The sequence below is a fragment of the Sipha flava genome, unplaced genomic scaffold, assembly GCF_003268045.1.
Source record: "Sipha flava isolate LNK unplaced genomic scaffold, YSA_version1 244_pilon_pilon, whole genome shotgun sequence".
Lineage (NCBI taxonomy): Eukaryota > Metazoa > Arthropoda > Insecta > Hemiptera > Aphididae > Sipha > Sipha flava.
The window spans coordinates 154,449-177,172 of NW_020272892.1; the positions used below are offsets into that span (position 1 = coordinate 154,449).

General features: G+C 30.2%; 1 protein-coding gene across 1 annotated transcript in view; it reads right to left on the reverse strand.

The window, feature by feature from the left end:
* The window catches only part of LOC112684186 (NACHT domain- and WD repeat-containing protein 1), a 217,523-nt gene that overhangs the window by 81,033 nt on the left and 113,766 nt on the right, over positions 1–22,724 (reverse strand). Inside the window, exon 3 of the mRNA XM_025555553.1 lies at positions 19,496–19,575. Coding sequence (XP_025411338.1) covers positions 19,496–19,575 — 80 coding nt within the window. The remainder of the gene's footprint in view (positions 1–19,495; positions 19,576–22,724) is intronic.

Below are 22,724 nucleotides of genomic sequence, written 5' to 3' on the forward strand. Positions count from 1 at the left end.
CTTGTATTTGAAATAAAATACATATAATATTGAATGAATATTTTTAAGGAAAATAACATATTAAACAAAGTTATTGCACTAAAAATAAGTTTTTAAGTTTAATATATGATATTTTTAATTTTAAAACCAAAATATTCACCTTAAAAATCATTATTTATAACTATAACTGTAATTAAAATTTTATTTTTCAAGTATAATAAATTGCTTTAGGTGAAAAAATTATTTTAATATATTGTTATTTTTAATTGTGTTAAAAAAATAATTTTCATACTTATAATTAAGTTTTCTATGGTCATAAATTAATTATATTAGTTTACACAATCAATGTGCTAGATGTATAAAAATACTGAATAAACGCATTTAAATGGCACATATATATAATATTTGTTCCTATCACTTTAATCAGAATTTGTGGACATGATTATATTTGTTTTCATATAAACGGTTTTTGTCGTGAAATAAATACTTATATTAATATATTATTTACTTCATTGGTATTTAATGTCTTTTTATAGAATCATGAGAATTCGATACAAGCACGATTCCGGCATTCTTAACTGTAACCTGACATAAAAATGCTACTACCCCGTATTAATGTCTAAACAATTTGCAGTAAAAATCCGCAGGTTCCAGTGTTACACAAAGATGTTGAGGTCTGAGAAAAATTATTCATATCTGAAAACTTTTTAACTATCATAAAGAATTGAAATATTTGCCAATGATTTTATCGTAAAATGTGCGGTGGTAAAATTTTCAGAAAATACACTTAATTTGAATTCTATACGTGGAACGTTAAACATTATTTTGAATATTTTTTTTTACTTACAAAACAAATATATTCATTGTTATGTAAATTTGTTCTTGACGCAATAAAATTTTAATTGGATAAAATTGTCAATATAATATTACAATATTTTAAAGTTAGTAAGCACAGTAAAGTAGGGCACATAATGATTAATACCCTGTAATTTAATCGCGCCCTAAATTTCTATTTATCGTTACATATACGCAATTAAATTTAGTTATATTTCAAAGAAAGCAAATAAAAAAAAAATACATCTGAATAACCCGTATGAATTAGTCATAGCTGTGCACTGACAATTTTTCGAATATTCACTGAATGTTTAAAATCCATTTCGTTAAGTCTATAATTGATTTTTCATCCCGTTTATGAGTGTACTCAAATGTATTATTAGCTCAGATGTGAAATCACTCAGTTTTATTAATTTTATTAATTTCAATAACAATTCGCAATAATTTAGACATCAAAGTTTGTTTGACCATTTACCTTGGATGTACAATATACGTTATTAGCAGTGTCAGACGCCCGGGGCTAATAAAAATGTAGCGCCCTAACGCGTAGGTGGAATTTTTAGGGTGTGTTCGTGAATTTATTTTTTTTTCATAAACTTTAGAGTGCTCTTATACCAACAGTGTATTTAGCAAGCACATCTACTTGACTCTTAAATACGGCACCGGTTATCAGTATACAATAATAGCTGACATAGAAACTAAGTATATTGTTACGATCTTTATCTTATAAATTTAAAATTTATCTTGCTTGAATATATAAACGTGATATCGTAGTAGTATCTACTGTATTATATATTTACAATAATAATTATTGTTTAAGCAATTAAAAATTCGCCGAGTTGAAATCGGTGCGCATAAATGTTTACGATAATTCAGATCATAGATGTTTAATCATAGTTAAAAATAAATTAAACAACGCATTGCATATAATTTATATAATATATTATTGTACACATATATTACATATAATTTCGGTGTTTATGATTGTTATATTGGTATGAAGTGTACATAATATCCATACGTGTTAATGGATGGTACTAATACTATAGTTTATAGACGCAGCGAAGTGATTCATTATATTTTATAGGTTCCAAAAGTCAGTGGTTTTATTCTATTCCATTGTATAATCTGTACAATTTAGACGCAGAGAATAATAGAGAAATACTAATTAAAGCCATTAATTTGAATTTGTGCGCAAAAAAATAACTATGTTAAATTTAAAATACAACGAAATGAGATTGAACTGGGAGCCGATAGTAATTTATTAAATTATTTTACTCAACGGTAATTATTATTATTATGACATATATATATATATATATATATATATATATAGATTAAATAATGGTCCATTCATAATAATTTTTTTCCGTCTAGCCTAACAGTGAAATTATGTGGTCGTAGGTGTACGAATATTCATAGTATAGTTGTAGTTACATATATCTCATAATTGAAAAAAAAAGGTTCTATTCTTCCTGAAATATTTTTTGTATTTAAACAGATTATATTTAATATGTACAAAAAAAAAAAAAAAAAATAAATAAATAATGAAAAATAAAATATAAAAAACATTTTATCATTAAAATCTTAACTGTACATGAACATTTTTTGTAAGGGATATTTTCTAATAATACTTAATTATACATAATAATTAAAAGGAAGACCACACAAGTGGACTTATCGTTCATAGTGGTTCTTTAATGAGCATTATGAATTTGTTGTATTTTTCCTCTCTGTTTTCTATACTACTTAATTCTTAAAACACTAAAACACCTCGACGTCGCATAATTAAATATTAAAGACAATTCTAGCGTTTTGAGTGTTTTAAAACCATTATTTTAGTAGGATAATTCATAAAGGTAAGGTAGTTTTTGAATAAAGTTTAATTTATGCTTATAGCGGTTATATGTAAATTGGATGTATTTGTATTATATTATATTATTAATATTCCTTAAAATATATTTATGTTTTCACAACCCTAAAAGTTGATAATATTACTAATATTATGTATATTATATACAATTCAAATACGTTCGCTCCGAATCGAAGTAAAATATTTATAGTTTTATTAGAAATTAATTATTGATTACTTTGATTAAAGAGACTGTTTGAATTTCCAAAGATTCGATTAATTATCTTAATAGAATATCTATATTGAAACAACGAAATGATACGATATTTATAAGCACATAAATATGTTTTTTTTTTCAACTAAGTATTTCAACTAAGACTTGAATAAAAATTATATAATTATACTTTCTAAATATTGTACATAAATGTTCGGAATACAATACATTGAGTTAGTTGCATTCGCTCAACAATATAAAATGTGTTGAAATATAGCTAAATAAATTAAACAAAGTGTTTAAAATTGCAATTTATTATCTTATAGGAATCAAATTAAAATTATTAATTTTGGTCATAATCCATATATGATCAAAATTATGAAGTTGAAATCTAATAATTACGCTATTTTAATTTGAACTAATACGTAAGCATTCAAGTATCATTGTCAGAAACATATACAAACTATGGTTGTATGTGGTCCAATACTTGTAGGATTGTAAGTAAAAATAATGTTATGATGTACGATTGATTAAAAAAAAAAAAAAAAATAAGTAAATAAAACGATATATCATTTATCCTTTTTTATGAAAAAGAAACGCTTAACTAATGACTAACGGATAAAAAATTATGTACATGTATTTAATATTTACTTGTATATTAGGTAGGTATTTAATATATCGTTTTTAATTATCTATTCTAGCTACATTGATAAATTGATATTTTCGATTTCGACTATGGTAAATAATGTGTTTTCCAACGATTGTTTTTCTTTCTTTGTCCATTATCAAACTTTAGAAATTTAAACTTACACCAAAAGTTCTTTATAGCAACTTTATCGATAATAAATTAGACACAGAAAGTATAGGTATAACATAATGTACTCGCACTTTTGATAATTTGTTATCAGATTTTCTCAATAATATTCTAATAAATAAAGCAAAAAACTTGAAAAAAGAAAAACTTTAAGGTAAGGCTAATCTCATGTAATTTCACTCAATATTAAAAAAAATAGAAAGTCCATCTGATTTTTTTTTATAGGTTTTATAAATTGAGGTACTTAAAAAGTAAAATTGAATGTTTTCTTTCCCAAAAACTTTTACAACTAATGTTTATCGATCTTAAATCTGTTTTTCATGATCGCATTATTAAAAACAAATTTTAACAAAGTTTATAATTAAATCAGAAAATTAAACTCAAAACATAATAATTTTTTTTTAAATTTCTTATAAGTTTTTCCGAAATGAAGGGAAAATTTTAGGACATTTTAAAATATATATTCATTCAATTTGTAGCAGTATTTGTTAATAAATTTCTAATGAAAACATATAGTATCGGGTATTGTGACTTAATTACTGTTGGAAAGATCAGATTTTTACTAATACACTTAGGTAATAAAAAAAGTTCAGAGCATTTATTAAAGCAATTTTTTTTCACATTATTGGTTTGAATTACTGTATTATCTTATATTAAAATATTTTAATTAAAACTATGTATTAGATAAAATATTTAACATTTGTATGGAAATATATTTCGGCAACATTGATTTTCTATATCCAATGATTTATCATTACTTTAAAATATTTGTATGTGTATAAATTATTTAAGCTAATCAAACTATGTGCTTACATAAGTTATTTAATTTCTTTTTTTGATATATTTAATTTAACGTAGTTGTGTCGTTGTAGTTAATGTTTTATAGAAATAGCATACATAAAATAATTCTGTTTAGTATTAATTAAAAGTTATGACATTGTAATATATCACAGATATAGTTTTAATACGTTTCATGGTCTATGTGTTGTAACAAATTATAATTAATAAGAAAGTAACACGATTAATTTTAATCAAGCTAAATGTCGACACTTTTTTTTTGGGGGTTTTAAAATTTAATTAACGAAAAAGAGATAATTTTTAATCAAATGATACGTAACTATACTGTAGAGTATGTAATTCAAAAAAAAAAAAAGAAAACATCACAAATTAATGTAAATGAAGTATAATACAGTTAAATATTGATCAATATATAGAATCCATCCAAGCGTATTGAACGAATTTTCAAAAAGTGTCAATATTCGAGTACGAGTTCGCCCCCCCCTTGTGGCGTAGTTATTTATTATGCCGATAATAGCTTTTAAAGGATAGACTCTTTAACCGTTAAGCTCTGTAGGTATACACACCATATATATACATGCATTATTGTATTTGGTTCTCCGATTCTGTTCGTACCTTATTCGTATCGATACTCACGGCCCTAAAATATCTCCACTGCAGCAAGCCGGTATGACAAAAAAACATTTCTGTAGCTCGTTGGCTCAAAATAATACCTTGGTAATATTTCGTTTGTAATCAAATTTTTTTCCACGCATAGTATCAGAATATAATTTATAGTTAGCCGGGAGCTTGATGAATAAAAGTTTATGCCGTCGCGTGATTTTACAAATTAATTAATCTTATTAATTCTTCGAAAATTGTTTTCCCGTAATTTCGTATTCATCGAAAACGACTAAGATCGCGTTGTTATGTAATATTATGTTTTAATTTTAATCGAAAAACAAAAAACTGAATTTAAATCATAAACAACTTTTATGTATAATATGGTGCCGAAACATGGACATTAACTGAAACATTGAGTAGGAAAATTGAGGCATTGAAAATGTGGCGGTACGGCTGTATCCTAAATATCTCATGGACAAATCGAGTTTTCAACGTGTGCGTACTACAAAGAATGTAAAAAAAAAAAATGATTATTGCAAATTATAAAATCACATAAATTAGAATATTAGGGTCACATAATGAGAAATTACCATATCTATGGTTAGTTGCAACTTATACTTCAAGGTAAAATAGAAGACAAGATAAGTGCTGGTAGACGAAGGATATCTTGGCTAAAAAATCTCCAGAACTGGTTTAGTATAACATCAATTGAATTACTCGTATTTCATTTATCATTAGAAAGAGAAGTAATATTCAATATGATTTTCAATATATGAAACAGACAGAAACTTTAAGGAGAATGTGTAATATCTCAAAACCATTGTTCGTGTAACGTCGCAACAGAAAAAATAAATACCGGCGTACCATAATGTTTTGAATTATATAATATCGTTTCCGCACATGCCCATAATCCCGACGGTTTGGGCGACAATTATTACCAACAATGCCGTTGCGGAGCATTTATTTTTTATTGTATAAATGCACAAGTATTTCCTTAGTCGACGGGATAATTTGGTTAATACAACATAATTTATCGGCGGCTAATTATAATCGGCATTTCATATAGAAATACTTTATTATCATTTTTTGTTCATACGATTTGAAAAATCACTTTTAAACACATATTAATGTTGGAATTAGTGTTGAAAAATGTACCATAGTATGGATTATTATGTTTATTATTTTTTTTTTTTTATTTAATTTATTTATTAATACGCTTATGCCTTAAAAAGAAATAAAATACAACGTCCTAGAGTTTTTCATAATATATTATATTATGACTAACAACAAAAATATAAAAGTCTCTTTTATTATGACCTATATATATATATATATATATATATATTATATTTCCATCGTGCCCGAGGATATAGTGACTGAAAAAATGAAAATATAAAACACTAAAAGTTCTATGCTGTCAATTGATTTGAAATGAGTTATCGAGTTTATCCGTTAGAAAGTACATAATTAATAATAAACATTGCATACCTCAAACATCCGACGTGAATAGCAATTAATATTAATTTGCAGGCAAAATTTAAGATTAAGTTAACGTTAAGTCATTCTAAGACTAAAGCAAATACGGATTTGAGTTCCGTAGAGGTGTATAGGAAATATACTTTGTCAATCTGAAAATGATCATACATTTTACCGAAAAATATTTTTTATAGTTAATCAATAGTTTTATTTAAAACTATGTAAAAGGAAAAAAATAATTTCAATATATTTTACTGTTTTCACTATTCGTATGTCATCGGTTTACATTATTTATGACCGGCGTCTCACCGGGTGTGAATGCGTTTTGCATTTGGAAACCTCACGACACGAAAATCCCTTTCGACCGGCACCGTGCTGTTGTAGTTAATTTTAATAATTTGTCGGACGTCGAATACACGTGCTGTGTTGTGCGGCTTAGGATAGTTTGAACACCACAAAAGTTATGACACATTATAGCCGATACGTCAAGTTACCACGATCGTGGACAGTATAGACGTAGTATCCGTATACTTGTTCGACTGTCCTTCGAGGCAAAGCAAACCCCGGTTAGTGAAGTGCGTGGTTATACCTGCATGTCGCATAGTATGTATTAAACACGAGACTACCGAACCGTTCCAAAGCGTAGAAAAAATATGAAGTATTTCAAGACGAAATCGTTTGAATCTACGATATCTCGTACGTGCACATATCTTGTTGTTTATTTTGTTAAGTGTATGTGATATAATATAGTCACATATCTCATGCACTCGTATTATAACGAGCATTGTTTTCGAACAATATCTCTTAACATTGAAATGCCATCGTCAATACGTTTATCGAACGCGTCCTGCCCTGTTTAAACGTGTATGGGATTTTTAAATCTTGTTGCATAATATGTATGTATGTGTATTATACCATTTAGTCGTTTGATTTGGTTTAATTAAAAATGAACGCGGTAATTCGTATTTCAAACCATACGCGCGTCACATCAAATATATGAAAAATACTAAACGGAACAAACTCGTTGAACAGTACATTTTAACTGTTTTCATTATCGAACTGTACATAATGTAAGTACGATAAAAGGCACCCGGCGCAATCGTATAACTATACTAATCGTACCCAATAGGAGGTACCTGGTGTAATTTATTTCACGATGAAAATCATTTCGAACACAGTTATAAATTAGATCGTTCAACGTGAATTATTTAAAAAGCAATAGCGTACATCAGCGTTTCCAAACCTTTTTGCATTCGAGCACCCTTTGGCCTATCACCCGCAGAGCTTCGCGTACTCCCTATACAAATTTGATAATGTATATATTTTTTTTTCTTGCTTTTTACCAAAATAATGCACCGCTTTATTTTCTTTTCCGATTTCAAGTTGAGAATTGCTAATGGATACAAAAAAAAAAAAACACACACACGTTGGTGTACCAACCGAAATTGATCGTACATAGTAATCAAAGGATAAAGTATTTGATGGGTGCAATATTTATGTCTATCGATCATCAAGACGTACTAATCACGACGACAGGCATCAGCTGTTAGTGCGTACAAGCGTTTCTAAATGTTAAATATCCGAGTGAACAGATACACGATAAGATCGTATTTACAGTAATATTAGTATTAAAATGAAGTGATCGTTTTTCAGTCGAACGTTTTGCTGAAAAAAAAAACCACAAAAGAATCGAATACAATTTTTACATACGAAAGACGCACAGGAATTAGTTGTGTACGAATTTCGTATAGGTTATCGTCTAGATTTGGTTTTCGGAATAATATTGAAAAAATATGAGTTCAAGAGCTGGAAGTCACGTTCGGGCTAGGTAAGGTGGCCGATTGTGATGGTTTGCGATTTCGTTTTTGGCGCACCGACGACAATCTTTACGAAACACTCTCACCACGACTTCGGGTCGTCTGTTCAAACCCTGTCATCCGTAGACTGATATTTAATTACACAACAATTTTTTTTTCGCCCCGACCATCCCGTCGACTTCTTGGGAATCGGCTTTCGGTCGCGATATCTTATCGATTCGACCGAAATGTTTTGCCGTCACGCTTCGGATTTTCGTCCCGTCGGAGGCGCCGCAAGACCTTTGGTCACCGCTACCGCTTCTGCGTGAGAGAAACTATTCCATTTCGTTTAACGAAACTTTTACTCTCCGGAGAGGGTCTGCGAGAAGTCACGTCATCTTCTGTATCCATTACCACATCACTCGTCCGCCCAACCCGTTAAACGTTAAAACTGTCCCATTCGAGTGCGCCACATCGCAACACCACCACTCACCATCCAACAAATCCCGAGATGTGAACAAAAATATCCGATTGCGCCGTGCCATAAGATTATATGAAAATGTTATAAAAACATTTGTTTTACCGTCCGCATTTATCGAACACTACTCTTCGTATTCTCTACGAAGTTTTCACGACCGTTTAAAAATAATAATAATCTATCCATCGAGGTTGTTCCATCGTACTCATATTATGTGTTACGTTTTTTGTATTGCTTCGATTAAACGTAAGATGAATTAAGTTTCGACACTTTCAAATAATTTAATGCGCCATTATGAACCAAGTAGCGGTAGTAGCTTGTCATCTTGTACCTAAGACATTGTTAATATTTGTTTAAAGGGCTAATAAATGTATGTGATTATTTGAGATTATGTAATCTAAACACAATGTTGATTATCGTCGGGAATGAAGAAAATCGAGAAATGGGTCGACAGTTCTAAATAACCGAAATTAATATCCTAACAACCCAGGTTTGATAAGGTTAAGATTGTGATCAATGCTGGTGTCGCATTGCACGGAATGTATTTCAAACGAGGTAAGTTCGTATGGTCCGCCCGAGTTTGGTGCGAGTTTCCTGTAAAGCAGGTTGTGCACGAAAGGGTATAGATCTGAAGAGTTTGTTCGGTTAAAAGCCGTTCCATGTTCTCTAATTTCCACACTACAACAACGGTCGCCTGATTATTAATAAATAGATTTCGACAAAAATCCTTATCCATTATTCACGACCGTTCTAACTTCTTTACGCTCGCGTAACATAAAATTTGCATGTAATGATATTCTCAGTACCTAACGCAGAGGGAATTAAGCAAGTATAAAACTTATCGTTTACGACGTGGATCTATGCCAACAAACAAATTGTATTGAAAGCTAACGAAAAAAAAAAGATTTCAATGGAAATTGTTACCGCATTGAGTGACTGTTAGAGTGTTTGGGTATGATGATACGCACAAGTTTTCTGGAATAATTTTATAGGGCAAATGTAAATTCCCCTAAAAAATTAAATAGTAAATTTCCCTAATAGTAAACTTAAAAACATTTTGCTACCGCATTACACTTAAGTAAACTCCCCTAAAAAAATTAGAACCATCTAGCGTAACCAAAAAAACACCACGTGGAGGTGGTTCTAGTAATCCTCCAAAAATATTTGTATTTTTAACTGCATATATATTTCTTTATTCATATTTCATAATTAGAAAAATTAATTTTTATCGTTATATTATTAAAATTATTAAAGTTGATTTTATTATGTTGATTACTTTTTGATGGAGTAATAATATGAAACGGTTTTTTATATAATGAAATGTAGTAATTTTTGTTCTTTATTATTTTCTATTAGCTGGTTTAATAATTGTTGATGTCTTTTTAACTTATTATTATTGCAACTATTTGGTTTGTGTATGTTTATACGTTTGGTACAACGATTCGATTTATACTTATCGTGAGTTTTCAAATATGGACTAACATAGTTTTTGTACTGACCTCTTCATTTATCAATCATTAAAAAGTACAAAATTTAATTCAATACCAATAATTCATAGCTAAAATAAAATCAATAAAATGTATAAGAGACCGTGAAATGTTTACTCATAATGGTTATTTGTATGATATTTTTCTAATTATAAAATATGAATAAAGAAAAATATATGCAATTAAAAATACGAATATTTTTGGGGGGTAACTAGAACCGCCTCTACGTGGTGTCTTCTGGTCTTCTGGGTTACTCTAAATTATTAGGGGAATTTACGTTAGTGTAATACGGCAGTAAAATGTTTTTAGGGGAATTTACATTAGTGTAATACGGTAGCAAAATGTTTTTAGGGGAGTTTACATTAGTGTAATACGGTAGCAAAATGTTTTTAGAGGAATTTACATGTGCCCAATGTTACATAGAGATTCCTGAACGATTATATGCTTTTACAACTATTTTTTTTTCAAAATACGGGCACATTTCAGGTAAAATTAATTACAAGTTTGATAATAATAATAATAAGAATACATTATATGTATATAATATATATATATTTTCGTTATATAGTTATAAAATACTTAAGCTTATCTCTCACGAAAATTATTGTCGATTTGTTCACCTTTGTGAAACGAAGTTAATAGTCAGGACCATAATAGTCTCATCGATACCATTTTACGCAATAAAATGTATACGTTGAAAAAAAAATCACTCAGCATAGTGTTGGACCGATTAAAACACTGTAGGAATTGTTAAATATTAGCTCATAGTGTTCTTTATAAGGATAAAAAATGAGAAATGAGATGGTTAGATGTAGGAAGAAAACTGTATACATAGGTCGCTTTGAACGTCATTTAGACGCGTTTTATGTTACAATTATATCATTAATTGATAAGAAAATACTTGGATAAAAATTTGATGTAATCGATGCAAGACAATTTTGAGGAATTTTATTTCATATGTTTACTTTGTTATTGACTTTTATTGTTATGAATAACCAATTTTATCAAATTTATCTTTGATGCTATCCGTATCGTTAAACGTTCATCACGCATTACAGTCGACACAGCACCAACACACCAACACAAGTTATTCGTCTGGTATTCGCTGTGACTTGAATATTATTAATTCTAGCCGCTGTTTAAATTTTTACAAAATTTAATTATTTTACCAAAATATTTTTAATTTCTTTGTTTACCGGTTGTTATCGGATAAAACGTGTCAAATTTATATCCGTCGAAATGCCGTACGTGTTCAATTGTCTCGCGTCGAAATTGCCGCGTTGAAACGATGTGACACCATAATGGGCATCACTGATACTGATCTTAAGGAACCCATAAGACGTAAAACAGAAGGCACTAAATTTCATTAAAAATTAACGAAGACAACGCGTGGTATAGTTTGAACCTCATATTCCGCTTATACCTAAGAAGGCATATATTTCATAAAATTGTCGTCCTTATTCAAGAACTTTGTAACTGCCCCAATGAATAATATGGAGTTTATCTCAGAAAATGTTTTGAAGAAGCAATTTTTTTATCTTGTATTGTAATGAATAAATTTGAATAAATTATTTTATTGTATTTTATGTCGTGGCTGTAAGATGTTTTATGTGCAAATTAAACGATACAACAAAGAAAAAAAAAGGTTCTCGAATCCCATAAGAAATTGAGAAAATAAGTGGCTCATTAATTACTATTTTATATTGTTCTAAATAATAATAACAATTATTTTTTTTTTTATAAATTAATATTGTGGAGGTAGAGTCGCGTAAACTTAGGTTTGAACAGTTGAAATGCTTTCTTTTCAGAGGATGTTTGTCCCGCTCAAAAAGTGAAACGGCCAGCATCTGAGTTCGAAGTAATAAGCTACTTCATCCACTCGAACACCCTTCTTAATTTATTTATTATTTATACTTTAGACATTCAACTACATAAATAGTGATCATATTTATATTCATAATTTGAAACATTTAAAAAGGTTTATAAATCATTAACAATAATTATTTACTATTTTGTAAGAATATTGAATGAATCACCGTTTTAAGGTAAATGTAATATTTATTCGCACTTAATGTTAGTTTTTGACTATATCAAGTAACTAAAGCTATATTTAAAATCTTTAAATTCACGAAAAAATAAAAACAAATGTAGATAAACAAATACGTTGAAGTGAAAACACAACTAATGCATCATTTTGTATTATATACACAGGAAAATATTTATTTATAGTTATTAAAAAAACATTAAATATATATGTAAAAAAAATCACTTTGTACACCAACATATTATACATTTGATATATAAGTGGATAATACATTACATATTCATTAAGGAAATTTCAAAGTATTTGTATCAATATGTGATATGTTTAATTTAAATTTGAAATATCAAAATTCAAAATTCAAAAAAAAATGAATACAATATTGATTTAATTTCAAAACGGCCAATTAGTTAATCCGATTTACTATAGAAATTTAAAAATAATTTTTAATGTTTCTAATATAGAACCCATAGAACCGTGGTACATGTAATAAAATATGGATATTGAAAATGTTAATATTTAGTTGCATGAGTTGAATTTATCTTACAATGAACATGATTTCATACATTATAGCTACTATTTATATTCATAAAACGAATTTTGACAATGAAAAACTAACATCATTGAAACTGAAGTATTTGTTTGGTCATAATATATGTAAATTTGAATCATCTCTTACACCGGGTATGCGCATACAAAGACTTCTTCAGCCGATCCAATGGGCAGGATAAACTGAGGGGCATTTTGAAAAAAAATTACATAAAGAAAATAGCTATTTCTATTCAAAAGTTCACGTTACACTGTTTCACTATACCATTAGACTGCCATAGCTGAAATATATGCTCATACATGAATACATTTAACGATCGGGACTTTTTTGCCAGTAAAATTATCTAATTCTTTTGAAGAAATTCCTAAATAAATAAATTATAATAATTATAATAACAAAGACTGATTTCCAATGTGTTGTTTTCAAGACATATTCATAACTAATATTGATTTCTATCAACACAAAACAAGCAATTATTTTGATATTGTTTTTCCACAACTACGATTCATTGTAATTTATAATAAACTTGGAATATTTATTTGATTAGTTTATTCTACCGACAACATTTTGTTTGTGATATCCTAAGAACACTATTTTACTTTTGAAATAAAAGCGATATATCAAAAACTTTTTATAAACCTTATCAATTATGTATAGAAGTTTGTAATTTCTGTATTCAGCTATCAGTGAAATATGGTTTCTGATTTATTTATCTATTTCTGAATTATTTTCATAATTATAAATTATATCAACTGTGATCGTTATAAATGTCGAGGAAAATATTAACACAATTTTTTTCTTAACAAAACAGCTCTACGTAGAAAGTAAATTGAAAATAATTTCCTGTTCGAAGTCGATTTTATTTGTGGAAGTAAGCATATATATATATAACACAAAAAAACACTTTTCCAGTAAACAGGTCTCAAACGATAAACGAAAGAGGTGTGTATAGTTTTCAATTTTAAAATTTAATATTTTCATCACGTGGTTGACTATCAATTATTTTAAATTAGTAGTTCTCGTAACAGCATAGAATCAATGAAAATAAAAAAACAAAAACATTTAAAAAAATAGTACTTCTTACATCGCAGTTACGAAACAATAGTTATGTGGACATAAGAATTTAAAACAGAAACTGTAAAAGACAATAATAGTATTTTACAAATAATAATGTCAAAATATTGTGACGAGGGGAACACCTTAAAGTGTGTGAATGCTTTTACCGTAGTTGTCAAAATGGTTATAAAATTGTTATAAATATTAAATATTATTGAATATTATTATAAAAATATTATTGAATCAGTCTTAAATTGTTTTTTAGTATCGGTGAAACGAGAAATGTATTGGTTTTATCATTATATGTAATTTTTTGGTCCTTATTTTAATCACACATTTTCTATACAATTTTAATCAAGAGGATTGCTTTGATAATTAATTAATAATAAAGAGGGACTTCTAGTTTGGGTAAGGCATCACGGTTGGATGAGATACAGGGATGTGTGAATAAAATTATTGTTCGTGAAAACACGATTCTGAGTGATAGAGATTGGGCGAATCAGCTTATATTTCTTAAAGCAGTATAAGAACCGAGTTTCTGAGAAGAAACTTATTATAACTTATAGTGTTCTAACTTTTACAAGAAAAAATGGCATATACAATTTTGAAAAATCGAAAGTTTCAAGTGTCTATAAGCCGTATAAAATTATTCAAATTAATTCGAAACTATGTCTTTACACAATAATATATATATTTTAACACAAATTTGTTGAATTATCCGACTTCATCAACATTTTATTATGTTACATATTACAAAAAATATAATAGTAAAATGAGCCATTCAAAGTATCAAACAGATAACAATTCCTATCCGTAGTATCTTATGATAATGATGATGTGAGTAATCATTATGTACAAAAACTCAAAAAAAAAAAATAAATATGCCATCATATGTGGTGATGATAAGAATCTCGATCAAAATTAAAACTTTTTTTGCAGTTTTTCTACATTTTTCTCATTTATTCGGAATACTGTTGAGAAATTAAAAAAATGAACCATAAAAATTAGCAATTAAAACCCATTTTTAAAAAATTAGCAATTAAAACCCATTTTTAATAATTTAATTTTTATTTGGTAATGGTCCAAGTACTCCTGGTTGTAACCGGATATCCAAGATATATACAAAAAAAAAAATGTATATATACATCGTAGCAAAATCAATATATTTCTGGTTTCATTCAGAATTTATTAAAAATTAGGAAATGGTTTCTATTTGGTATTATGGTCAAAATAATTTCTTTAATTTTCCAATAATTTTCCTTAAATAGTGAAAAATGGAGAGTAAATTGCAATAAATACAATTTGAACTAAATTTTGAACCCTCTAAACTAATAATCATATTATCTAGTCATGTATGTTATTTATATTTTTGTATCTGTATACACGATTTTGACTTAAAATATTGATCTGCCCATAGAAATAATAAAATATGTCGTATGGTAAATTTTATTTAAATAATATTTTAGGAGGGTGATTTTATCAATTTTTCAATAACTGTTTTATTAATTGTGAAAAACTTTAAAAATATATAAAAATTAGTAAAATTTAAGGCATATTTCAAAAATAATAGGATATACATTTATTCCAGCCTAAAACATAAATCTTTAAATATTAAATCATGCTTTATGTACATATATTGTCTACTATTCAAATTTATTTTTTCTTAATTAGTATTAAAACTATAAAATCTTTTATACTAAATTATTTTTACGACGATTTATTTAATCTCAGTAAATGTTTAATTTTTAACTGTCAATAAATTATGAGTAGTTTTGAATTATTGACCTTCCGAATTTCCATTTTTAACAATAGGCAAATTGTTTGCGATATTGAATGGTGTAAGATATGCGGTTATCAATGGTAAGTGCGCTGTTTTGAACGACGTCAATTATAAGAATAACAAATATTGACCTAATAATTTATCCAACCCTATGTATCACCCGTCAGTGGTGTTTCAGCCGACTTAGGGTTCTCGTCCTTTTTAACATTTTTGTTTCTAAAATATTTTAAGTTTTCTGTGTAAGACTTCCACGGATATAAATCTATGTGGTAAGCGAATGCAATTTTTTTCTCAATATCTGTATTCGATACCTCTAAATAGGCAATAAAAAAAATGAATGCGATAATAATACGAACAAACGAAATAATCATAAATTACTCGATGGTGGTTTTCAGTTGCTGAAATTGAAAAACTACAATATTTTGATATGGGTATTCGTTGTTCTACCGTATACATAAAGGGAATTGGAATGAAAACATTTTTTCATCAATCCAATTTGTATCGGAACTCACAATAACTTTGCAATTCTCTATGTATACATATTTCGTTCTGTTCGACAAATTAAATGTCTCCCACAGCGCGAATTCGATTTTGTTTCGGTACAAGATTAAACTTCGTTATAAAAAAAAAAAATGGCAATGTGGCAAACGATAAATTATATCGTATAAAAAAAAAAAAAAAAAACATCGAAATTATTAATAAGGAAAATAACATTAAAAAACCGAAATTCGCGTGACCGGAATATCGGAATAACGTTTGGAAAAATGACGGAGATCTCAAGCTGATTGTTTCTGTTCTGCGAACGGATACGCGAGAGATTAAACGGGGCACTGACGAGCACTTTTCGTTTGAGGTACGTTTTCCAAGGTACGAATATCGCGACGACAAGTCGTTGGGACCAATGTTCTTAACTAAACGCAACGTGTCGTATCGATTTCGGTAGCTACATAATATCTTCGATACATATCAATCAATGACATTAATATATGTTCAATCAACGGTAATAATATAACGTTAAGTTCACTCCCAAATTTGTCCGCGTACAAACGCGTATGTATTACAGATTTTAATTTTAACTAAAAATTAATGTAGTTTGGTCTTAGTTACTATGAATATGTACTTTTATATGTAATTTTTAATATTTTATCTTTATTATTGGTAGAAGAAAACGAATAATTTTTATATTTCCTTCTATAAAACTAAAAAAAAAAGAAAAAAAAAAAGAACAGATTATTTGCTTAAGTATCGTGATACTGAAGGATCTTATGAAATATTAATTAATGGACATTTAAAAAATAACATAAAATGTCATGAATTTTTTCGTGTCAATACTCAACAGTTTGTTTTTTACTTTCAATAGATAAAAATCGTGTTTTTCAATTATTTTTACTTATCCGATTTTCCAATCCTAATGGGATGTTTCTTTCTAGATGCTCTACTTTAATATAATTTAATATAATATTTTTATAATTAGTATCGGCCAAATTAAACAAAGTAGAATTGGCCTGTACTTGTAAAAATATGACTTCGTCCGATGAGGAAAAAACTAATTTAGACGCCAGTAAAATTTGTTTATGGTCGTTGTGACGATGTTGGACAATAGTATCATGGAAACAGTCTATAACTTTTTCATATAAAAGATACTTGGTGAACGTAAAAATACTTATGGAAAACGTAACTTCATATTAATAATAATAGTAATAATAACGATATTAATAATAATAATAATAATAATACCTATGTAATAGTAATACACGAAGAAGGCCAATATGGTGTTATTTTAGCCAGTAATCTAAAGTACCACTCATATCCAATCCGTAAGCCGTAAATCCTATAAGACGTTATAGGATTTGTAGCGCATCTCATCCAAATTCAAGCTGTCCATTTTACTCAATGTATTTACTGTTCTTTCGTTTTCCTTTTATGAAATAGAGTTTTCCTCTATCGTAACCGGCTCCTTAATTCTGGAACGTATTTAAGGGCGCTAAATTTACTTGATCTTATTTTCAATATAAACCATTCAATATAAAACACTATTATGTTGATGCTACCTTAGCAGATAAAAGGTTCTTTGTTGAATTTTTATTTCAAAAATGGTCCAATACAAATATGTAATCATGTGCATCATTCGATTGTAAAAGACGGCACAAATATTTTATTATGTATACTATTTATATGTACGTGATTTTTAAAACTATTTCAAATAAATAAATAACGGTATTTTCGATACCCGCGCGAACAACACGGGTTGAACAATAAATACTATTGACATTTCTACATTCAAAGGACCGCCCAAGATCCATGCCGCCGCGTGTCCCTATATAACAGGTATACACACCACCCTTCACAGAGCTCTTGATCTTAGGTCGTCAGTGCATGCGCACCGATCGTAAGATCAACGAAGAGTTTATATATGTGATTTATTTTGACTTATAATTTTAATCCGTTTGACTAGTGTTTTTCGTATGAGTATTGAAGATTATCCGGATCCAGTGCAATTAAATTCTGCATTTGTCCTTTTTCTTTCAACCTCGCATCGACATCTGAAGGTCTACGGTAAAACAAGTAAGTGCTGCTTTCTTTAGCTTGGCAGACTGTACAATTGCGATGATCGGCTCTCGAACCTTCTCAACCCTGAGAGCCCTTCCTTAAACAAGAAGGAAGGTAAAAACCTATAGGTTAGGTTAGGTTAAACAATACATTAATACCTCATCGCGAATCACATATATACCATCTCCCCCATTATCCTCTCAAATTACTTTACTTAATTTATTTTTTGTATTTTGTGGTTATTACAAATATAAAGACTGTATCTACGTATTATGTCAATAATAATTAGAGTTGTTATAACCAGCGCAAAAATTCTCGTTTACAAATGTAATTTTTAAACTAATTTAAGTACATGAGTGAGTAATAATATGTACGTTTTAAATAAATCGATTCCGACAGGTACCGACACACGGGCAAAACATTCTTTGCTCGAATGTTTTGTCGTGTCACGTCGTTACGGAGCTTACCGGATCGGTGTGAATTTCCGTATTCAATTATATAGATAGAATATTTTTTCGTGTCGTGTCGAATCGGGCTTTAAGCGCTACAACCCGGTCATCATCGTCTACCTGCATAACACGCGTGCCACGAACACGTTAATTTATACCGAATTTATGATACATAATTGGACTCCAGCAGTAGTTGTATTTAAAACGTTATTCAATTGCGTGCACTTACTGTCACGTACCTACTTAAAAATATATCGAAATTCCCTCGACTCGGCAAAACTTGTGCTCAACGTCAGTCCCTGCCACCATCGGTTTCTAGAATTCACTACGAATACGCTATCGTTTCATTAAATTTTGTAGCCTACGCGGACGCAGACGATTGACGTCACGGAAACCGTTTGCGTTCAACTGCGCAAGAACATGTTTTCGACAGTAGAAACGACAACAAATTAATATGGTTTTTTTTTTCTAATGCAAACGATCATGAAGACGTTTCGGTGGTCACGTCCACGTAGGCGCAACCGTTTTCGACGGTAAGACGTCGTACCAGTGTACGTTCTGGAATCAACACCATCGCATGTAATCGACTTTCTAACACAGTTCGTCGTCTAATAACATCGTTAGCCCGTCGATAAAAACTGCTCTACGTTCGTGCGTTGATCGCGCACTCGATTTACGGTCGGATTTCAACGCCCTGGAGGGAAATACGTCGTCGCTATCGTTACTGTTATAACTTACCTCCAACCCGGTCGAATCGTACATGTTCTGTAGATCTGGTCCCACGTTTTCTAGAATACATCTTCTTTCTTCCAGAAAATCTAAGAGCAAAAATATTTCAAACAAACAATTAGTCAACGATACTATTATTCCCTAGTAAAATGATTATATCCAATGATGGACGAGTTATCCATAATTTCATATTGTTTTGATTCACAGAAGTTTAATTAGGGGAAAAAATTGTTCTTAACATGGACATAGAATTAAGTTACTAATCAACATATACGTAGCTGCACATCATGGAAAAAAAATGTAATCAGTCAAGTTGGAAATCACTTGAAAAAAAAAACCAGTAGAGTGATAAGTAATTCAGTCAAATAAGTATCTTTACTCAAAATATTTAATTCGTTAATGGCCAACCTTAACAATATCGCAATGCATTTATATTGTTTTACGGATGAGAATAATAATTTTCAACCCGTCCTGCTAAAATAATGATTATGCAGATTGCATTGTTATAGGTCGAGCGTGAACTCGTTTGAATTCCGGTACATCGGTGTAAACTGCAAATTTTGGACTTTGACGGGAATTGAATTGTCTAATACTTATAAAATACCGTTAAACTCCACCGACACTATTAGCTCGAATTCGACCTCGGTTCTACAGCATCTATATGATTCATGTGCATGCTACATTTACACACAGTTTCGTCGAGTATACGTTTTACGGGCGAGTAATTTCAGCGAAAAAATATATTCGCCTGTTTTGGAGTCGGAATCGGTACAACCATCAATAAGCCCCCTGCAGTGTCAGTGCGTCCAGAACACAATCGATGCTTTTGCTAAAAACGCACCGCGGTACTTCATTATGTGACCAGCTGACGATATGTCAGTTGTTACGATTTCACCGGCCGAACAAGCGTAGATGTTTTCGCGCTTTTAAATTTACGTACACACCCCAAGTACCCAACGATAATAATAACACTGTCGATGTTTATAAGCTTGTCGGTTAAGGTACACTTGAAGTGTTAGACGGTTGGCGTTCTCTCGTTTCGCTACTAATGAGACCTGTGTAGTGTATAACGTGTTTACAAGTGTGAAATTCCCAACAGTATTGGACTTACGCTGTTACATACTTATTATTTTCATTTTTTTTTCTTTTCGCCATATACAACCGATGTAGTTTTTCATAACAAGCCAAAGAATAGTTCCCTGTTTATATGTATGCGCATATATGTCTTGTATCGAAGCGACGGCGCTTACCAGGACGTTAACTTTTGCCAAACACTCGAATAATCGCCCTTCCTTCCGAACAGACAATGGCTAAAAATAACAAAAACACCATTATAAACGCTTGCCAATTATTCAAGTATTTGGCACCTGTCACCGTCGTTTCATTCTGAAAATCAAATATATCTCCCTAGGGTCACCGCGAACAACATCATCAAGTGCACGAAAGGGGTGAAAGGCAAATTTATTTGTTTGAAACGTTCATAGAAAATATTATCATGTTCGCAGCGATATATCTGTCGTTCAAAACCTTGTTTTTCGTCAATATATTTTTTCCTCTTCATTTTTTGACAAAAAAAATAAGTAACTTTTTGGTGAATAAAAGATTTTTGAATCATTCGAATTCGGATCTTTTTCGGAGATCCTAAATTATATAAAAGCGTTCATCGACGTTTTAAAATACATGTGATTCACAATAATCCAAAGCGGTGTAAAAAACTCGATTAATAAAGACATTGAAATATACTCGGAAGAGATAATGTGTTTTGCATTTCAAAGAATTAAAGTTATCGTGATTTGACTGCAATGTTTAATATAATAATGTAATTATACTTAATTCGGAATAAATTACAGTGGAAAATAAAAACATTTTACTATACAGCCGCACGTTCATCGTCACGTTCGAAAAGTTTTAACCAAGACGTTTGATAAATGTGCTTTTAATTTGCAACGTCATATTAATCAAAATATTATGCATCCATAATGGGCACACATATTTCGAAAACAATTCTAGAAACTAATACAAAATTTTTTCGCCCACGTTATCGTGATATTCGGTCATTGTTATCGTTACCAGTCGAAACGGCACTTTGGTAGGTGAAACGGTACCATAATATAACTCCTAGTTATACGAACCGTCGAGTTAACGTATATTATGGTCGACTATATGGTGCACACCGTTCACGTCTGGGGTTCGATCTTACACGACGTTATTTGGCCAAATCGTTGTCGCGGGCGAAGACCACGATTAAATGTGTACAGTGAAAACGTAACGACCGATAACCGAATACAGTGGTGGTACGGAGGTCAGAACGGATTTTGATGCCCTTGGGCTGTGTACCGGTGGTTTAATGTGTTCGTCTAGGATCGTCTCGATTAAACGACCGTAAGCGGTTCGGGTGACCGCAACGTTAGAATCGATCGGCAAGGTTGCCGGACATTCGCGGTGGACACCGAAGAGACGGATTGCGAAACCACGAGAATAATCGCTAGTCGCACCGGTTATTTATTGCATAAATTGTATATTGTTATGCAATATATTTGTATTATTTGCGGCACGTCGACGAATTCCTGTTTTGCCGCGCGCCGACGAGAAACGCTGCGGCTGGGGCGACTCGGATACACATATTTCCCGGGGTTGCTGACCTATCTGGTTTTGGTCGCGTTCGATTCCTTTTCCCTGGTTTTCAGAGTTGGAAAGGAGGTGATCGGAGGAGAAGCCTATGTTTTGCTTACACGGACGACCGAATATATAATGCCCACATGACACCAACCACATATGACTACTAGAAATGCGCTCGGAGTATCAAAACGATTTTAATACTTTTGAGCCCAATGTAATGGTCACGGTCTAATATTTTGCCCGGATATTGGAATGGTGCCCAATTTCTTTATTTATTTACTTATTTTTCTAGGGTGGATAAAATATGAGGTTTACGGAACGTTGCTTTGGAGTGATTACGATCGAAGTCTTAAAGAGATTTCGTTTTTGGATTGATCTTTGGTTCGTGATGAAGGGGAAAGTGTCGGAAACAATGCAGACACTTATCGATAAAACAGCTTCTAGATGACGCCAGTGACCATGGTGATACTAGCTCAAAAGCTTAAGTGTAATATGATTCAGTTTTAACAGATGGTCTTGTAATGATGTGTGCATTATTCGAATAAATAATATATTACAGAAAAATTGTAATTATGTACACCGTTCGATTGTGTAACGTGTTATACCCCAATAAATAATG